Source organism: Patagioenas fasciata, chromosome 1, assembly GCF_037038585.1.
Source record: "Patagioenas fasciata isolate bPatFas1 chromosome 1, bPatFas1.hap1, whole genome shotgun sequence".
Taxonomy (NCBI): domain Eukaryota; kingdom Metazoa; phylum Chordata; class Aves; order Columbiformes; family Columbidae; genus Patagioenas; species Patagioenas fasciata.
In genome coordinates, this window is record NC_092520.1 from 121,212,720 (window position 1) to 121,227,838 (window position 15,119).

A 15,119-nucleotide genomic window follows, 5' to 3' on the forward strand; every position below is an offset into this window, starting at 1 on the left:
TGGGGAAAAAAAACAAGCACAAAAAATGACAGCAGTAAAAAAGAAAAAAAAAAAAAGACTTAAACTAAGATGAAATGAACTGGTTATTTTATAGCATTAACAAAAAGCTGGTTATACTTAATGAGCATTTAATTAATTTGCCACTGCAAATATTTAAAATGATGACTCATCATTCACTGCTAGTAAGAAGCACACAGAATGGATACATGCTATGTCTGATCGCTAGTTTTGCATTTGTAAAAAGCAGCAGTGCATCTACTGAAAAAAGTTCTTTCACGACGGTTTCATGTATTTCAGGGTGTACCGTTGTGGAGTTCACATGCCACTTCATTGCACAAGGGATCCCACGAGATTGCTTAAAAGCAGTTCTGCTAAGTTATTAGTATATTAAGCTGAAAAACTGCTGATCTCTCAATAAGAGCTTTAAAGGAATTTTACTGTTCCATGTATGTCAGTATTATCAGTACTTAAAGATTAGAGCTGATACAAAAATAATGACTTTCCCATTATCTCTCCATGCATAAACTGACTTGAAAACCAACATACTCTAAAAAAAAATCTTAATCACGAAATATCAGCTTTGAGTGCAAAAAAGATTGGCTGTGTTGACAGTCATCACCCCAATGAAACAAAGCTGTGAGAAATTTAATTTTTACCCAACGTTTTGGTGCAACTGCCCCACATTACAAAGAGGTTCTGTGCTACAATAAAAAACTACTCCAGTTATAAGGCTTCTTTACACTTGTAAATCTACTCCACAGTTCCTTTGATTATATTCAAAAACAGACATACAAAGAGGAAGCACTATCTTTAAAATATATATTAGAAATCAATTTAGGCTTGTAGGAGGATGTCTTTCCCTGATAGAGAACCGAAACCTAAACAATGAAGAGTAGAACTTTACGGCAAAGTGTACAGTACACCATCTGATGGTGGAAGTGTCCTGTCTTGGAGATGGCTGCAGCATCCACCAGGTAGACTGTGGTCATCTCATTCAAAAGGAGGGTTTGGATTCTGGTTCAGTTTGAAAGTTTTCTTGCGGACCTCATTGTTCTTCTAATTTTGGTTAATCAAACTGACTGACTATAATTGTGTTCTGCATGTACCACTTAGTTTGACTTCATAAAAAATTGTAACTTTTTGCTTTCAGGAACAGTTCAAGTAAGTTTGAAATTTGTCTCTGGAGCACATTCTGTGCATGTCTTTTAAAACAGAATGGATCATATGTGATGACACTATTTTTATGGTATTGTGTCATGTTTTACAGCCCCCCCCCCCCCCGCCAAGGCTGTCATGGTCAAATAGTTCCATCAAAAATTTGCACAAATTATACTTCAGAGATCTAAGAAAAACTTGTTTAACTAGCAAATCTGGGATGCTAGATGAGCATTTTCACTCCAAATGGAATAATTATTTTAATAATTCATTCCACTGCATCTGGCTAGTGCACGTCTCCCTGTGGCACAGCTGGGCCACAGAGATGGTGACAAAGACGTATTTCACACACCATTTCATGTGCCACGTTTCTTCTGCTGGAGGCATGTAAGCGGTGTGCACTACAGCATTTTAAATCTGAATGCCTGAACAAAGGCAGAGATCAAGCTAAGGAAGAAAAGTGATGAAAACTTGTCCCCACCAAAGTTTAAGACAAAAAAGAAAAAAAAAAACACATTATTTTCAAAAAGCTTAGGCTTTCATTCTTGACGAATTTAAGGGTGGACTTACTGCAACCCTAATGACAGTAATTAGCAAAGCCTTCACACGAATTAATAATTAAACAGATCAATAATCTCAGGGAGTTGAGTGGAGATACACCTACTAAAGTTACTTTCACATTGTGTGAGACTGAATCCAGGACACCCAATCACACTGCGAAAATGAGGCCACAGTCCAACCTGACATTTGTTTGCTTGGTAAAAAGGTAGATTTTGGTACTCAAAACAAATGAACCAGTGCTTTTCAGAAAGAAGAGATAACTTGTACGGAGACACAGTGGTATTAGATATTAGCAAAGGACATAGATATGTCCAATACCATCGTACCATGATTTTAAATCTCATCAGCTGCAAGGCTTTACCTAAATTCACTGCAACTAAAAATAAATATGATACATGCTTAAATATATTAATGTAAATACATGTGCATGTCTTTTTTTTTTCTTTTAAAAACAAAATTGGAAAAATAGTGAGGAAAAACACCAGGAGATAGTGTACTGTACAGTCTGATTTCACAAAGACACAAATATAACCACATACTTTTTTTTTAGTTAGAATATCCAGCAACTTTAGGATTTTATTCTGATTTTTATTCTGTGCTTTTTTTTTTTAAGCTTACCTCTCTCAGAAACTTTCAAATTTCATTGAAGTTGCTAATAAAAGCTATAGCTACCTATGTTTTTTGAGTGAGTTAATAATAGTAGAAAATAGAAATCACAGTACTAGAAGAATTCTCCTCAGAAGCCCACTTTTCTGTCATCTCAGGCACCAAGCGAAGTAAATCCCTTTATGAATTTAGCAAACTACATTAAATGAGGTTAGGTTTTTTGATCAGCTATTGCTATTGCCAAGCTCTGCCAGACCACAGCATCAACAAAATCTTTTGGTTTAAATAGGCCTTTCACAGTTTGGTGCAATATATAAATGATTATTAAATTTCATCTGTAATTATTCTGCATGACTAAACTAGGTAAGCTGCTTTAGTCTCACCACTTAAATAAATGTTAACTTAACCATCATTCATTTATCTCTAAGTCACTATCAACATCATAATTTATTAAAGCTGTCAAACGCTTATAAATGGAAATAACAGTAATATTTAGTCTAGTGTAATTAAAACAAAGCTCAACGGAAAATCTCAAGCCAACCTACTAGAGGAGCTAACTGATACCTCCCTCCTCTTGCCTGAAATATTAAAGGCCAGTATCTTCTAGGATGATAATGGCCCTGTTTCAGACTAAATTCTATAACAAAGCACCTGAAACAGATAATGGATCATTAGCAGGCTAATGCCAATTACATCTTCTCCCTAACCACAAGTCATTCTCTTTATGTCTTCAATACATTACAAAATGCAGATCTACAAACAGAATGAAATAATCCTGCATGCAGCGCACCGCAAGTTGTTTTTTGAGAGGGTACACTAGTCTATTGGAACATACTTAACCATGAGAAAGGAACAAGACTATGGTTCTACAAACTGTTCAGTAGTGGAATTTGGATATTATGCTTTGAAACAAAGGTAGAAATTTGTCTATTTCTTTAAATAAATTTCTTATAATTTCTTATAAACCCCACCCATGTTTTTATTTTTCTCTTCATACCTCGTAAAAATGAAAGGCAAGATTAGCATACACCTTAAATATACAAAAAGATACAAAATCTTTCAGATAGAGTTCCTTTCTCTGGAATACATGAAACAAGTAACACAAAACTATATTTGGATCTTCAGGCCGGCTAAAGTAACGAGGTAACAGGCCAATGTCATACTATGTTACAAGCACTGAAAGCAGAACAATAAAGTTTCAATACAATTCTTTTTGATAAAATAATTTGATGTATATTTACAGTTTAGTACAATAGAAACGTAAAATTGTAAGGCATAATAATTCTTGGCAGACAATGCTATGACACATTCCTTTGTCCAGCAGGTACCAAGTGGCAATACACATTCAAGCACTTTTTTTTGTTTGTTTAAATCATCTTTATCTTCACTTGCAACGTAATCTGGCCACCAGGTATGCTATGCTCAGAAACAGCCACACAATCAGTAAATTGGGGCTGAGAGCTAGTAAAGGAATAGAGTAGAGAAGGCTGGGATCTAGTCTGAAATCTCGGATGGGCACCAAGCCACTCAAGTTCTTCTGGGTGACTACCTCCCGTGTTCCAATGCTGTGAAAAGGAAGAAGGTTGGGAGGAGGGAAAATAAAACAGAAAGGAAGACGGACATGCAAATGAATGTATAAAAAGAGATGGTAACACAAGGTGGTCGAGAAAATGAAAAAACATGGAAGAAAGCACAACAAAACCAGAAGATGAAGTAAAGAAAGAGTGGAAAAAAACATCTCAAAAATATGTATCAGCATAATTACAGAAATAAGGAGAGGGAAAGAGAATAAAAGAGAAAAATAAGAAAGAAGTACTGTAGTTTACTGAAAATAAACACATGTAGGTTGAACATAAATGGTTTTCCATGTTCATTCTTTCAGATTACTAAGCAACAATATCCCATGCTGCTCTGCCATGCTTCCACATGCTGCAAAGAAGTGGAGCTCTGAAAAGCAAGCTGAACATGAATAACCATTGTGGTATTTGACCCTTTCAAACATCTTTCCATGTAGGCTGCAGTGAAATAATTTAACTTCATAACTACCTACTCAATATACAAACAAAAACCCCAAACCACCCACTTACTTTTCTGCTTCAACATGAATTCAAATGTGTATCAATATGCTTTCCAAACCCCATGTTTGTGAAGTGCCTCAATATATGCATGTGAAGGCGAGACACGCTGTAGAGCCCATCTCATTAGACTAAGGCTTTGTAGTGTGGTGTTTCATTTTGGATCACTCTGACACCCTGTGCAGTCCAACTCTATTTTTAGTTTAAAAAGCAACAACTAAATGCAATCTGTGAGTCTGACCCTGTTAGACTGAGTGCACTCACTTCATCCATAACAGGTGATACGTGAGGTTAGGTAACCAACAGAGAATGCCTTGGAAGACATCAGAGATATTCTAGAGGTGGTCAAAGAGAAAAGTAGCCTTCAGATATCAGTGATACTTCAAGTCAAATGGAATTAGGTGGGCAGAGAGCTAAACCAACTGTATTTCTGATCTGGATTATGTTTTCACTCCTGGTGACTACACTGGATAAGGGCAGATTGAATCTGCGATGCCCACAAATCCCAATTCTCTTTGGAGGGGAAGGGAGGGGTGTTTGTGGTCAGGAGAATCAGTAAGTGGGAAACGGATGTTGACTGGAAGGTGATGGATAAAGCCGAAACAGAACAGTCTGGAGGAAGAGAAGTGGTTTAGGATATAGATAAGGAAGTAAAACAATTGGAGAGGGAAAGAAAGAGGAAAGGCTCAAAAACGACAGCTTTACACAAAGACATATGCACAGACACAAACAGTGGAAATGGAGTCAAGAGCTGGAAAGTGCTTTCCTTGTCACTGTTGCCCCATGAAGATGTTTCCAATCGAGGGGCGAAAAGTCACCTTTTGAAAATACTAAATATACCAAATTGTGCAGTGTCTTAAATCAAAACATCAATCAGCAGACTATCTCTAGGAGAGGACCAGGATAAAGAGACGAAGCAAATTCACTGCTCATCCAGCTTGCGTATGGGAATCCTCTCTGTGAGAAGATGCCGGGGCTGCCCCATGCTGGACACAACCAGCTCCAGCTGACTCAAACGGACCCACCACAGGCACAGCCAAGCCCTTCAGCTGCGATAGCAGTGCCTTGGGGAAAACGTGCCTAAAAAAAAGGCAAAACACTGCACAGCAGTGAGAAGTGACAGGAAACGATGCGAAAAACAGCCCTGTGCGCACCAAAGTCAGAGAAGGAGGGAAGAAGGTGCCCCAGGTGCTGGAGCAGGGATTCCCCTGCAGCTGTGGACATGACCACAGTGGAGCAGGTATCCACATTGCAGCTGTGGAGGACCCGATGGTGGAACAGGTGAATATTTCCTGAAGGAAACAGGAGCCTGTGAGGAGCCCACACAGGAGCAGGTTTGTCTTGAAGGGCTGCAGCCTGTGGGATGGATCCATGCTGGAGTGGGGGAACATTGTGAGGAGGAAGGAGCAGCAGAGAGGAGATGTTGTGGACTGACCACAAATGCCCGTTCCCCATTCCCTGTGCACTGCTCACTGTGGGGTGGAGATAGAGGAGGTGGGAACAAAGGAGTGAAGTAGCTGGGCCTGGGACAAAAGGAGTTGTGGAGGAAAGGTGTTTCAATTTTTGTCTTTGTTTCTTACCATCCAAATCTATTTGCAATACAACAATTTTCTCTGAGTTTAGTCTGTTTTACCTGTAACAGTAACTGGCAAGGGATCTCCCTATCTTTATCTCAACACATGAGCTTTTTCATCATATTTTCTCCCCATTGTGTTGAGGGGGAGTGAGAGAGTGGCTGGGTGGGCATCTGCCAGATGGCCAAGGTCAACCCACCACAATTTTATTCTTAAAGGAGGTCAACCAGTGAAGAAGTTCGACCAAACTTTTTATCATGGTAGTTTTACTGCAGTGGGTAGTCATATCCAAACATGACTATGTAGTCTTTTAGTCTATGTAGTCTTTTTACTCAGCACCAAGGCAGCTAAAAGTGATTATTTCTCTCACCCCATTTCCAGCTGCTTTTTAAGAGTCCATATCAGAGACAGCTCTCCTCTGTTGTCTGAACTGCTTGTGTCACAACTTCCTAATTGGTTTAATGAAAATGAGCTAGGCTACCTTAAACGTGTAAAGGATTTTGCTACCCAGGCTGATTTTAACTGAATCTGGATTAGAGCATATTCCCACAAACAGCTCCGCTGGTGTATCTGACAGGACAGCAATCTGGTACAGGGAGGGCAGGGAGTCATGGGTCTAGTGCTGGGTGTTGGTATCGCTGTGGATGGAAGAGCCTACATGATCCAGTTGGACTTTGATTCTTGAGTTGCCTTTATTGGCCAGGTATTAATTTCCTCTGTAGCTTGGACTTCCAGCCACATCATCATTATTTCACTATTTGTAGGCTGTGAGTTACCATATATTCAATTTGGGATTGGAAAAGCTGCAACTTATTTAAAGAAAAGTGAGTTCATTCTAATAGCATATTTGTTCCTAAGGTGAAAGCCACAAACTTGTACCTCTGAATTGCTACAAGAATCTATAACGGTCACTCAGTGTTCTCTCCCTGATGCCCATACTCACTTAATATAATTATCACGGATACATACTTATCACAAGACTAGGAAGGAAAGGAAGTCCCTGAGGATGAGTAAATGGGAACTTACACCTCTGAAGACCAACGTCATGTGGAAGAAGAAGGTGCTTTCTTGATTTTTCAAGAAGAGTGTAAGCAAGGATGCTTTTCTTCTCTGGAAAATTACCAGTAGAGATGAAATACATCTTTGAGTCCTACAACTTAATAGTACTTCTTTCCTGTCCTTCCAACTGCCCCAGAAACTTCAGCAGTCTTCAAGACTGAACCAAGCCTTCCTTCTCCAGTACAGTTACACAAATAAAAAGATTCAAGTTAAAAGAAAAAGCACATCTTCTCAATGCCCTGAAAGTAATTTGTTACCCTTACGCTTCCTATTTCTGTCATCTAGGTCAGGTCATCCTATCCAGGCTGAAATGGGTTTGGGTGGAGTTGGACTCCTACATATTTGTTCCATAATCCTACCTCTTTCATCAAGCTTTGTTAATTCTGTGCCCTTCTTTCTGAGCAGAATTGGCAAATAATTTTAAAAACACAACCACCTACCCCAAAGAGCAATGAGATGTGAGGAAGAAAGAGTGATGAAGAACGGTCTAATCTTAGCATTCCTTCAGGACTACTTAGTATTTGTTCTGCACTGCCTCTCTTAGTCAAAGATTTACCAGAAGAAGAGAAAGCCATGTCTGTCACCTGTCAGAGCAAGCCCCTGATGTTGCTAGAAGACACAAGCCAAAGGTTTTGATTAAATTGGCCCTCCTTCCATATCCCTGTGTAGTTCAACATAAAGCAATGCGGGTTTTGGGTCATTATTTTACCTGACCCTGTGTTATATTAAACTGACAGTCTGACGGTCCAAAACAATGTTATTAATAACCTCTGTCTCTACTGTGTCCACAACTGCGGTAAAAAACCAACTAATTTAAAGTAACAAGATTCCCAGTATTATACTCATTTGGTTTTCATTCTCAGTAAATAGACAACTGTGCAAAACTTTTTTTTTTCTTTCAGATGTCTAAGTCAACAAGCTGCAAAATTTAAATAAAGATATTGGAGAGCCACTTAACTCCAGTTAAGTTAATAACTTCTGCCTCACAAAGCTGTTCCAAGTTTTGTTTCTAACATCAAGGTTTAGTCTCTGAATGGTTTTCGTGTACTGTACTACCTCTGTAACAATGCAGCAAAAGGTGCAGCTAAAGTGAAAATAAAAAAGTCCAGTGACATCCAATTAGATGTAGATATAAAAAAAAAATTATTAGTGTAAAAAGTTGTAAGTGTTGTAAGATATTCTCCTTCTAGGTAACCGAAGAGTAAGAAAGGGTCAAACAGTAAAAACATACAGAAAGGATAAGAGAATTGAACACTCTTGAGAATTTGGTGAGAAGACACACAGTACAGTACATTCGGTAAGAGTGAATGTTGAAAAACAGGACTGAACAGCATTGTTGAACTACATTGATAAAGACTAAAGCTAGATTTCTTATCCTTTCTTTTGGTATGTGACTTACGGAGTTTTCCAGCAGTGCTTGAAACAAGGCATTGAACAACAGTAAACAGATTTTTTTTTTTTTTAGTACAGTAATTTTGCAAACATCTCTGCTGCTTCAGAATACAGAACATCATTATATTGATACGACAACAGCACACGACACATCGTGATGAAATTTGGTTGCTGTATTGTGAAACACTCATACTGACACTTTGCCCAGTGAGCAATGTTTCACTGCTAAAGAATACACATGACAAACCAGTGCAAACTGCAGGTGTCTCTGTTTTCAAGAAAAAAAGACATGTCATCCCCAAGAACTCTGTCTGATCTAGAACTAAGAAACTCAGGGCTATGACAGTTCAGGTAACCTCATCATTAAGCGGCTTTCAAAGCAGCACCAGTTTCCTGTTCTGTAAGCTCAGCATTAACTGAAAACACATTTTTACATACTTCTCTGAAAACTCCCGATTCACTACTGAAAACTAAAGCCCATCTGATCCAAATCTGGTAACAACGACTTTACCATACGCAACTCACTAACACATGCAAGGGAGGGATGAATTCTAAACTGCCAGCTTTGCAGTTTTCTGGCTTTATTTTACCTTGATTTTTGGGCTTTTTTTTCTCTTGATAGAAACAGAGACCATTGCTGTTCTGCAGTTTGCATGATTCCTCATTTAGGAATAAGTGAGACAGTCAAACTCTTACCTCCTCATACACTCCAGAGCCTGGGTGAAGACCTGTGGAGCCATTCCATGTTCATGCTGTAGGATTAAACACTGCTCCAGGGTGACCGACATGGCAGTCCTGTCCTTGGCACTTTTACAGCTTGTAAATCGAACACCATTCAGTCTGCGGCATATCTAGAAACAAGATATATAATTCATCATTCCTTCCTCATGAAATAACCTTCTGTCAGAGAGCATGCCTGGGTTCCTCCTTAGACAGACACAAATACTGTGTAGGACTTTGATGCCAAAAGTTGTCATACATGAGAGAGCAAGAACTTTTGTTACATGAGTTGTAGGGAAAATACTGATGTGGAAACACATTTTATCTCCCCATGTCTCATTCTAGAGGAGGTTTAACCTGGCAGCATTTCCAAGCTACGTTCAAGCAAATGAAGACATTTGAACATATCAGTAATAACAAAAGGGAAAAATACATGTGCATACAGAAAATCAGCTGAACTATGCAGAGATGCTCAGATTAATACATACCTCAGCAGCTTGCCAAAGGATATCAACATTCTTATTTTTCCTTGCATGTACATTTTGTCCCAGAAACCTTAACAGTTCAGGCAGGCACGTCTGACTACGAGATCGAGGTAGACCTATAAAACAAATAAAACCAATTCCACTTATTTATCTGTATTTTACACTTTCACAAAGATAAGTGGAAAGTGTTCCTATCTGTGTGTTGCAAACACCATCATGTTTTCTTGAAACTATCAAAGCTTACAACAATTAATCTAGTTCTTAATTACTTAGTACCACCAACAAAATAAATTCCAGTTTAATTAAACTCAATTGGAAATATACATTTATGTTATTTAAAACTTTCCAGGCTCAGAATCTGATAGCAACAACAGAGTGAACAAAGGGAGCAAGATGGTACAGTATCTTGGTTTGTGTGGCACAGATGTACTTGCTTTCACATGCTGTTCAGAACTGTATATAGACATGTAACTGCCTGTATTATCACCCTGCTGAGGTGACAGGATATCATGCATGTCTCTACAGAAACTCTGAAGATACCATTTTACATTCTGCACACATTTTCAACTTCAAATTCGAAAGATGGCCAGTTTTCAACTGCAATAAACACTCTCTCCAACAGGACACTACACTGCCTTGGCCTGTTAATTAATATTTCACTAAGTGGAAATCAATGAGTTGAAAATTTTCAATATTTCAGAGTGCTTTCAGTAGTCATATGTTCAAAATGTTGCACATAATCTCTTCAATATGTAGCAAGATAGTCAAGACAATCAATGACAGGCATGAAATAGGTATTTGGGTTTTTTTAAGGGGTAACTACCAAGGACATCAATTAAATTGGATAAATAAGGAGGTATACACTGCTAAAAAATGAGTATGTGACAAAAAGTATCCTACATGGATGACATACGAGGTTTTAATTTTTGGACCACATCTTTTCTGACAGTAATTAGTATGTTTGCAACATTGTGCGTATCCTGGTCTGCTCTGCAGGAACTCTACACCTAGCAAGAAATACCCGTAAACAAAAAGAGTGCACAGACCATCTCCTCAAGTATTTCTAAAGACAAGGAGAGCTAATGGAACAAAGACAAGGAGCTAATGAAGCTAAGACAGTAATTCACTTCTTAGAAATTCTGTGGTGGTCAGAACTAAGAGCACAGGGACAAGGACAGTGGATCAGGAATCAACTTTCCTTGTGTATTGTTCTGGAAGGGAACATTTCCTGGACATCTTGTGCCCTAGAATGATCCATTTGGTTTTCCTTTTGCCTGTACTTATCACAGATTATACCACTGGCTGGTCATAATAACCACCTATTTTACAGATAAATTGTAAAATGTAAAAAACCCTTCACAAGGGTTCATGTAAAAGTATGTTTCACTTTATACGTTCTATACATCACCACAGAAAAGGTACAAAACATACTTCTATGCTTTCCCCTCTTGGCAATCTAACTGCTTAGCTGCATGTGTACACAGCGCATAATGCCGCTTAGAAAGAGCGGAGAAGTAAATTAAAAAAGGAAAGTTAAAAAGACTGACCTTTAAACCTCTTGAATCTGCTCTACTTAGTAATAATGTATTAAAACATCAGTTGCCTCATTTCTTGGAGGTTACAAATCCTGGTGTATCATCAACATTTAAACAACTAACGTGAAGCCAACAAACGAAAAAAATAAGCTTGGATTTTGCTGTTTAACCAAATTTGCTGTTAATTACCAAATACTTACAATCATCAGGCAAAACTTCCTTGAACTGCTCAAAATATGAATTCAACCGTACTAAGCTTTCCATGTTAATTACTTCTTGCAGTGAGGTGTCTCCAAACCTTTAAAAGGTGAAGAAAGGAATAGTTAAACCCAATGTCAAGGGTTTCTCCTGTTCTTCGACACAACTGCACTTGGCAACATGACCACCACAAACCAGTTTAAAGATTTACCCCATGAAATTCCAAAACCATTCAAATACAGGGTAAAGTGTAACAGAGAAGTGCTGTAGAGATTCAGTAGAGAAAAAGAGAATTTATGAGTGTGAGGGGAAAAGCAGGAAAAGAGGTGAAAAAAAAACTTGTAGCAAATGCAATTTAAAATTCTTTAGCTTTTGTGTCTCTCTTTCAACATTAAATACCCATCTGGTAAATCATTTTTTCAAATTTCAAACTTTTAATAATGGATTTACTAGTTTAGTTATAATTATAACCATAATACCAGCAGATAGGATTAAGAACTTTGACTTCAAATATGTATGTGAGAATTATGGAACTAGGAGTAATAACCCATTAATGTAATAAATACTGTCAACAATGCCATGATTCTCTTCATCTAATTATATCTACGTACATAGATATACACACAGTGTTGACATCTGTAACTATGCTTGTCACCTTGGGCTCCCTTTATAGGCAAGAAAGGACAACAGTAACTGATGGAATGCCTTTGTTAGACTTTATAGTCATCCACCATCATACTGCACGCTACACCCAGGTACCAAGGCTGCATGTGCCTGATTTCACTGGAGTTCTCCATTAGAGCCGAGCTCTGTCAATGTATCCTTTACAGGACATGGCCATAAGAGGAAAGCTCTGCTGGCCCTTTCAAAACGGAACAGTTTCCCTAGCAAACATAATTACATAATAATATTTTGCAGCTTTACAAAAACAGTGTTGCATTATATAAGTACTGCAAGGTTATGTTAAAACAAAGGTCCACCTAGTGCAGTGGTGTCATATTCATTTTCCCCGGGGGCCACATCAGTCTCGCGGTTGCCTTCAAAGGGCCAAATGTAATGTTAGGACTGCATAAATGTAACTACTCCTACATGTATACAGTCCTAACATTACATTTGGCCCTTTGAAGGTAAATGCGAGGCTGATGTGGCCCCCAGGGAAAATGAGTTTGACATCCTTGATTTAGCCCATTATCCTGTTTTTTGACAGTGACCAGAAGAGGGAGTCTAGGGGGCAACGCAAATCCAAGATGGCAAACACACAGCAATACTCAGAAAGATCTCTCGGTCTCTGGTGATCTGTCACTCACAGAGGTCACAAGCAGCACCTCTGTGTTAAATATGCCATGATAGATTTCCTCTTCTAAAAATTCACTTCTGAAAGACATAAACCTGCACTAGACTCAGACCCATGAGGTAAGGGGCTCCACAGCTGTGTGCCATATGAAGAAGGACCTCCTTTTGTTTGTTTTGCATTTGACAGCTTAATTTAATATTCCCTTACTCATGTATGGGAGATACTGAATCACTGCTAGTAATGCAACAGTGCAACTCCATAAAGACACAACTTCCATCGGAACAGGAAGCTGCTGAACTGCCATTAAGGTTGAGTTTGCATGACTGAATACATACTTCTCTGCTAGGGTTTGCTGCTCATTGATTCCCACATTGAAAAGAACAGGCTGAACCCTCAGTAACATGCCACTTTGAATCTCTCGCGGCAACAAATCAAACAAGGCGCTTGGCAGAGGGATCCTCACGTTAAATCCATCACTGCAAATAAATAAACAGCTATTAGACGTAAAGATCAAAAAGCTACATTCTGAGCATGTGTTATTTATGTAAAGAGGGATAACATATAGAACATGATATGACTACTAAAAAATAATTATCAGTCAAAACTGAGGAATTTAAGAAACTGCCACAGCTTGCTCCTAAGCAGAAAAGCTATTCTAGTTCAAAACCAAACCTGCAGCAACCTGTAATGTTGATTTTACATCCTCATGGACATTTCAATCAGATCTGCCAACTTCCTGACAAAAGCTGATTTTGCTCTGCTCATTAACACTATAGCTCTTGTACAACTTGGTTAAAAAAAAAGCCAAATTTTTCCTCATCTCATCAAGAGTAAAGTATATTTGATTTTAAAGTGATAAAGACTAGTGATAATGCACATGCACAAAAGGATACATTTTTTGGATACATTAAGTATTGCTGACATTTCTGAGAACGATTGGAGCAATGGTAGTAGCGACCCAAGCATAAATTGAATGGGGAGCTAACAAAAGCACTTACACAGGAACTTTATGCCTCAGACCTTCAAGCTGTTCCTGCAGCACAACGGTTTACCTTGAGTCAGCTGTACTACTGCAAAGAGCACTGTGTATGCTTTATCTCCTGACAAATGTGAGGTAACACAACATATCTTATCCCATAACATCAGTGCAGATTAAGGTATGTCGTATTACCCGGTGTTGGAACTGCAAAGACAGAAGTCACTGTTTTGTGTTCTGCGTGTTAACCTATCGGCAGCAATACCTTGGCAGAACCCTGAAGTATAGCATATACTTTCAAGTGCAGCAAAAGATCTCTGAGAAGTGTACAGTAAAACAATCAAAATTGGTCTACCCAACATTTACATTGGACGGACACACAAATCCTATGCTATGTCTGAAAGCACAAAAACCTATTTTTACCTCTAAATGTAAAGCTTCCAATAATTTGGACCAAAATAAATACACATGCAAAATAATAATCAACACAATCAAACATGAAACTAATGAAGACCGGTTTCCTGCTGATTAGTGTCCTATAGCTGATGGCAAGTTTCAACTAAAGATTTTCTTTGAAAGGAGTTTTCTGTCAGCTCTTAGCCATTTCCATAGGTCTCAGCCACTTCTGTAACACACATGATTGTACTGCAGACCTCCTTCAGCGACAGCACTTTTCATTGCATGTGAACCTTAGTGAAGTTCCTCTAAACGTTTTTATCTTTGAGAAGTCTAGCTCTTTTTCAGATGTGGACAAAGCTGGGCAAAGCTTCAGTGGAGCTTGGTACAGCACACTGTAATTGAATAAGCCCAATTTCCTCCAGAAATCAGATTTGAAACTAAAATATTCTGAAGACTCTGAAATACAGAAACATTAAAACATCAGCTTCCACGAGGCCTCTGTTCTTCCACAGCTTAATCCTCATTTATGAATTGGCTCCCTGTGGGCAAGAACTTTTGCAGGGGCCCACCAGCCCCATCAGAAACCAGTGTAAGGCCAGCTCATGAGCTGGCTGAGGCAGCAAAACTGAAGTTTGACACTGTTGTAAATGCTTCCCGTCATAATAAAGCTGTAACAGGTCACTCCCACTCCATTTTACATGAGGATGGGAATGTTTGTTATTTCAGACTTTTAAAAGAAAAATTGCTTTTAAGCTCAAACTGGAAAATATCTCTTTTCAGACAAGTGACCAAAATGAGCAGCAGTCTGGTGTTTCACAAGCATCAGTAAGTTAAAGCCAGCTTGGCCCTGATACTTTGGAAATTTAACCTAAATAATGGCCCCGATACTTTGGAAATTGATCCTAAATAGGCCTCACTTCAGCAGCAGCCCATCAACTGCCTGATACATGTTCCACATCCTGTTGTGCTAATGGTGATCCATTAGTCAGTGGCATACAGTAAAGCACTGACCAACTGATCAACAGCAGCGAATTTCAGACAGTGAGATCAGTCTCAAAAAGTAAGTCTGAAATTTAAAAACAGCACAAGT

General features: G+C 38.6%; 1 protein-coding gene across 7 annotated transcripts in view; it reads right to left on the minus strand.

Moving 5' to 3' along the window:
* INPP4A (inositol polyphosphate-4-phosphatase type I A) overlaps positions 1 to 15,119 on the minus strand; it is a 46,019-nt gene that overhangs the window by 3,018 nt on the left and 27,882 nt on the right. For 5 of the 7 annotated variants that reach the window (XM_065854011.2, XM_071813614.1, XM_065854001.2 and 2 more), the window contains 4 exons: positions 12,990 to 13,130; positions 11,363 to 11,460; positions 9,631 to 9,743; positions 9,119 to 9,273 (listed from right to left, as the gene is read on the minus strand). In XM_065854011.2, the coding sequence (XP_065710083.1) occupies positions 9,119 to 9,273; positions 9,631 to 9,743; positions 11,363 to 11,460; positions 12,990 to 13,130 (507 nt within the window). Of the gene's footprint in view, positions 1 to 37; positions 3,888 to 9,118; positions 9,274 to 9,630; positions 9,744 to 11,362; positions 11,461 to 12,989; positions 13,131 to 15,119 lie in introns of those variants that run through there. The other 2 variants (XM_065854030.2, XM_065854021.2) reach the window with 2 other exon arrangements.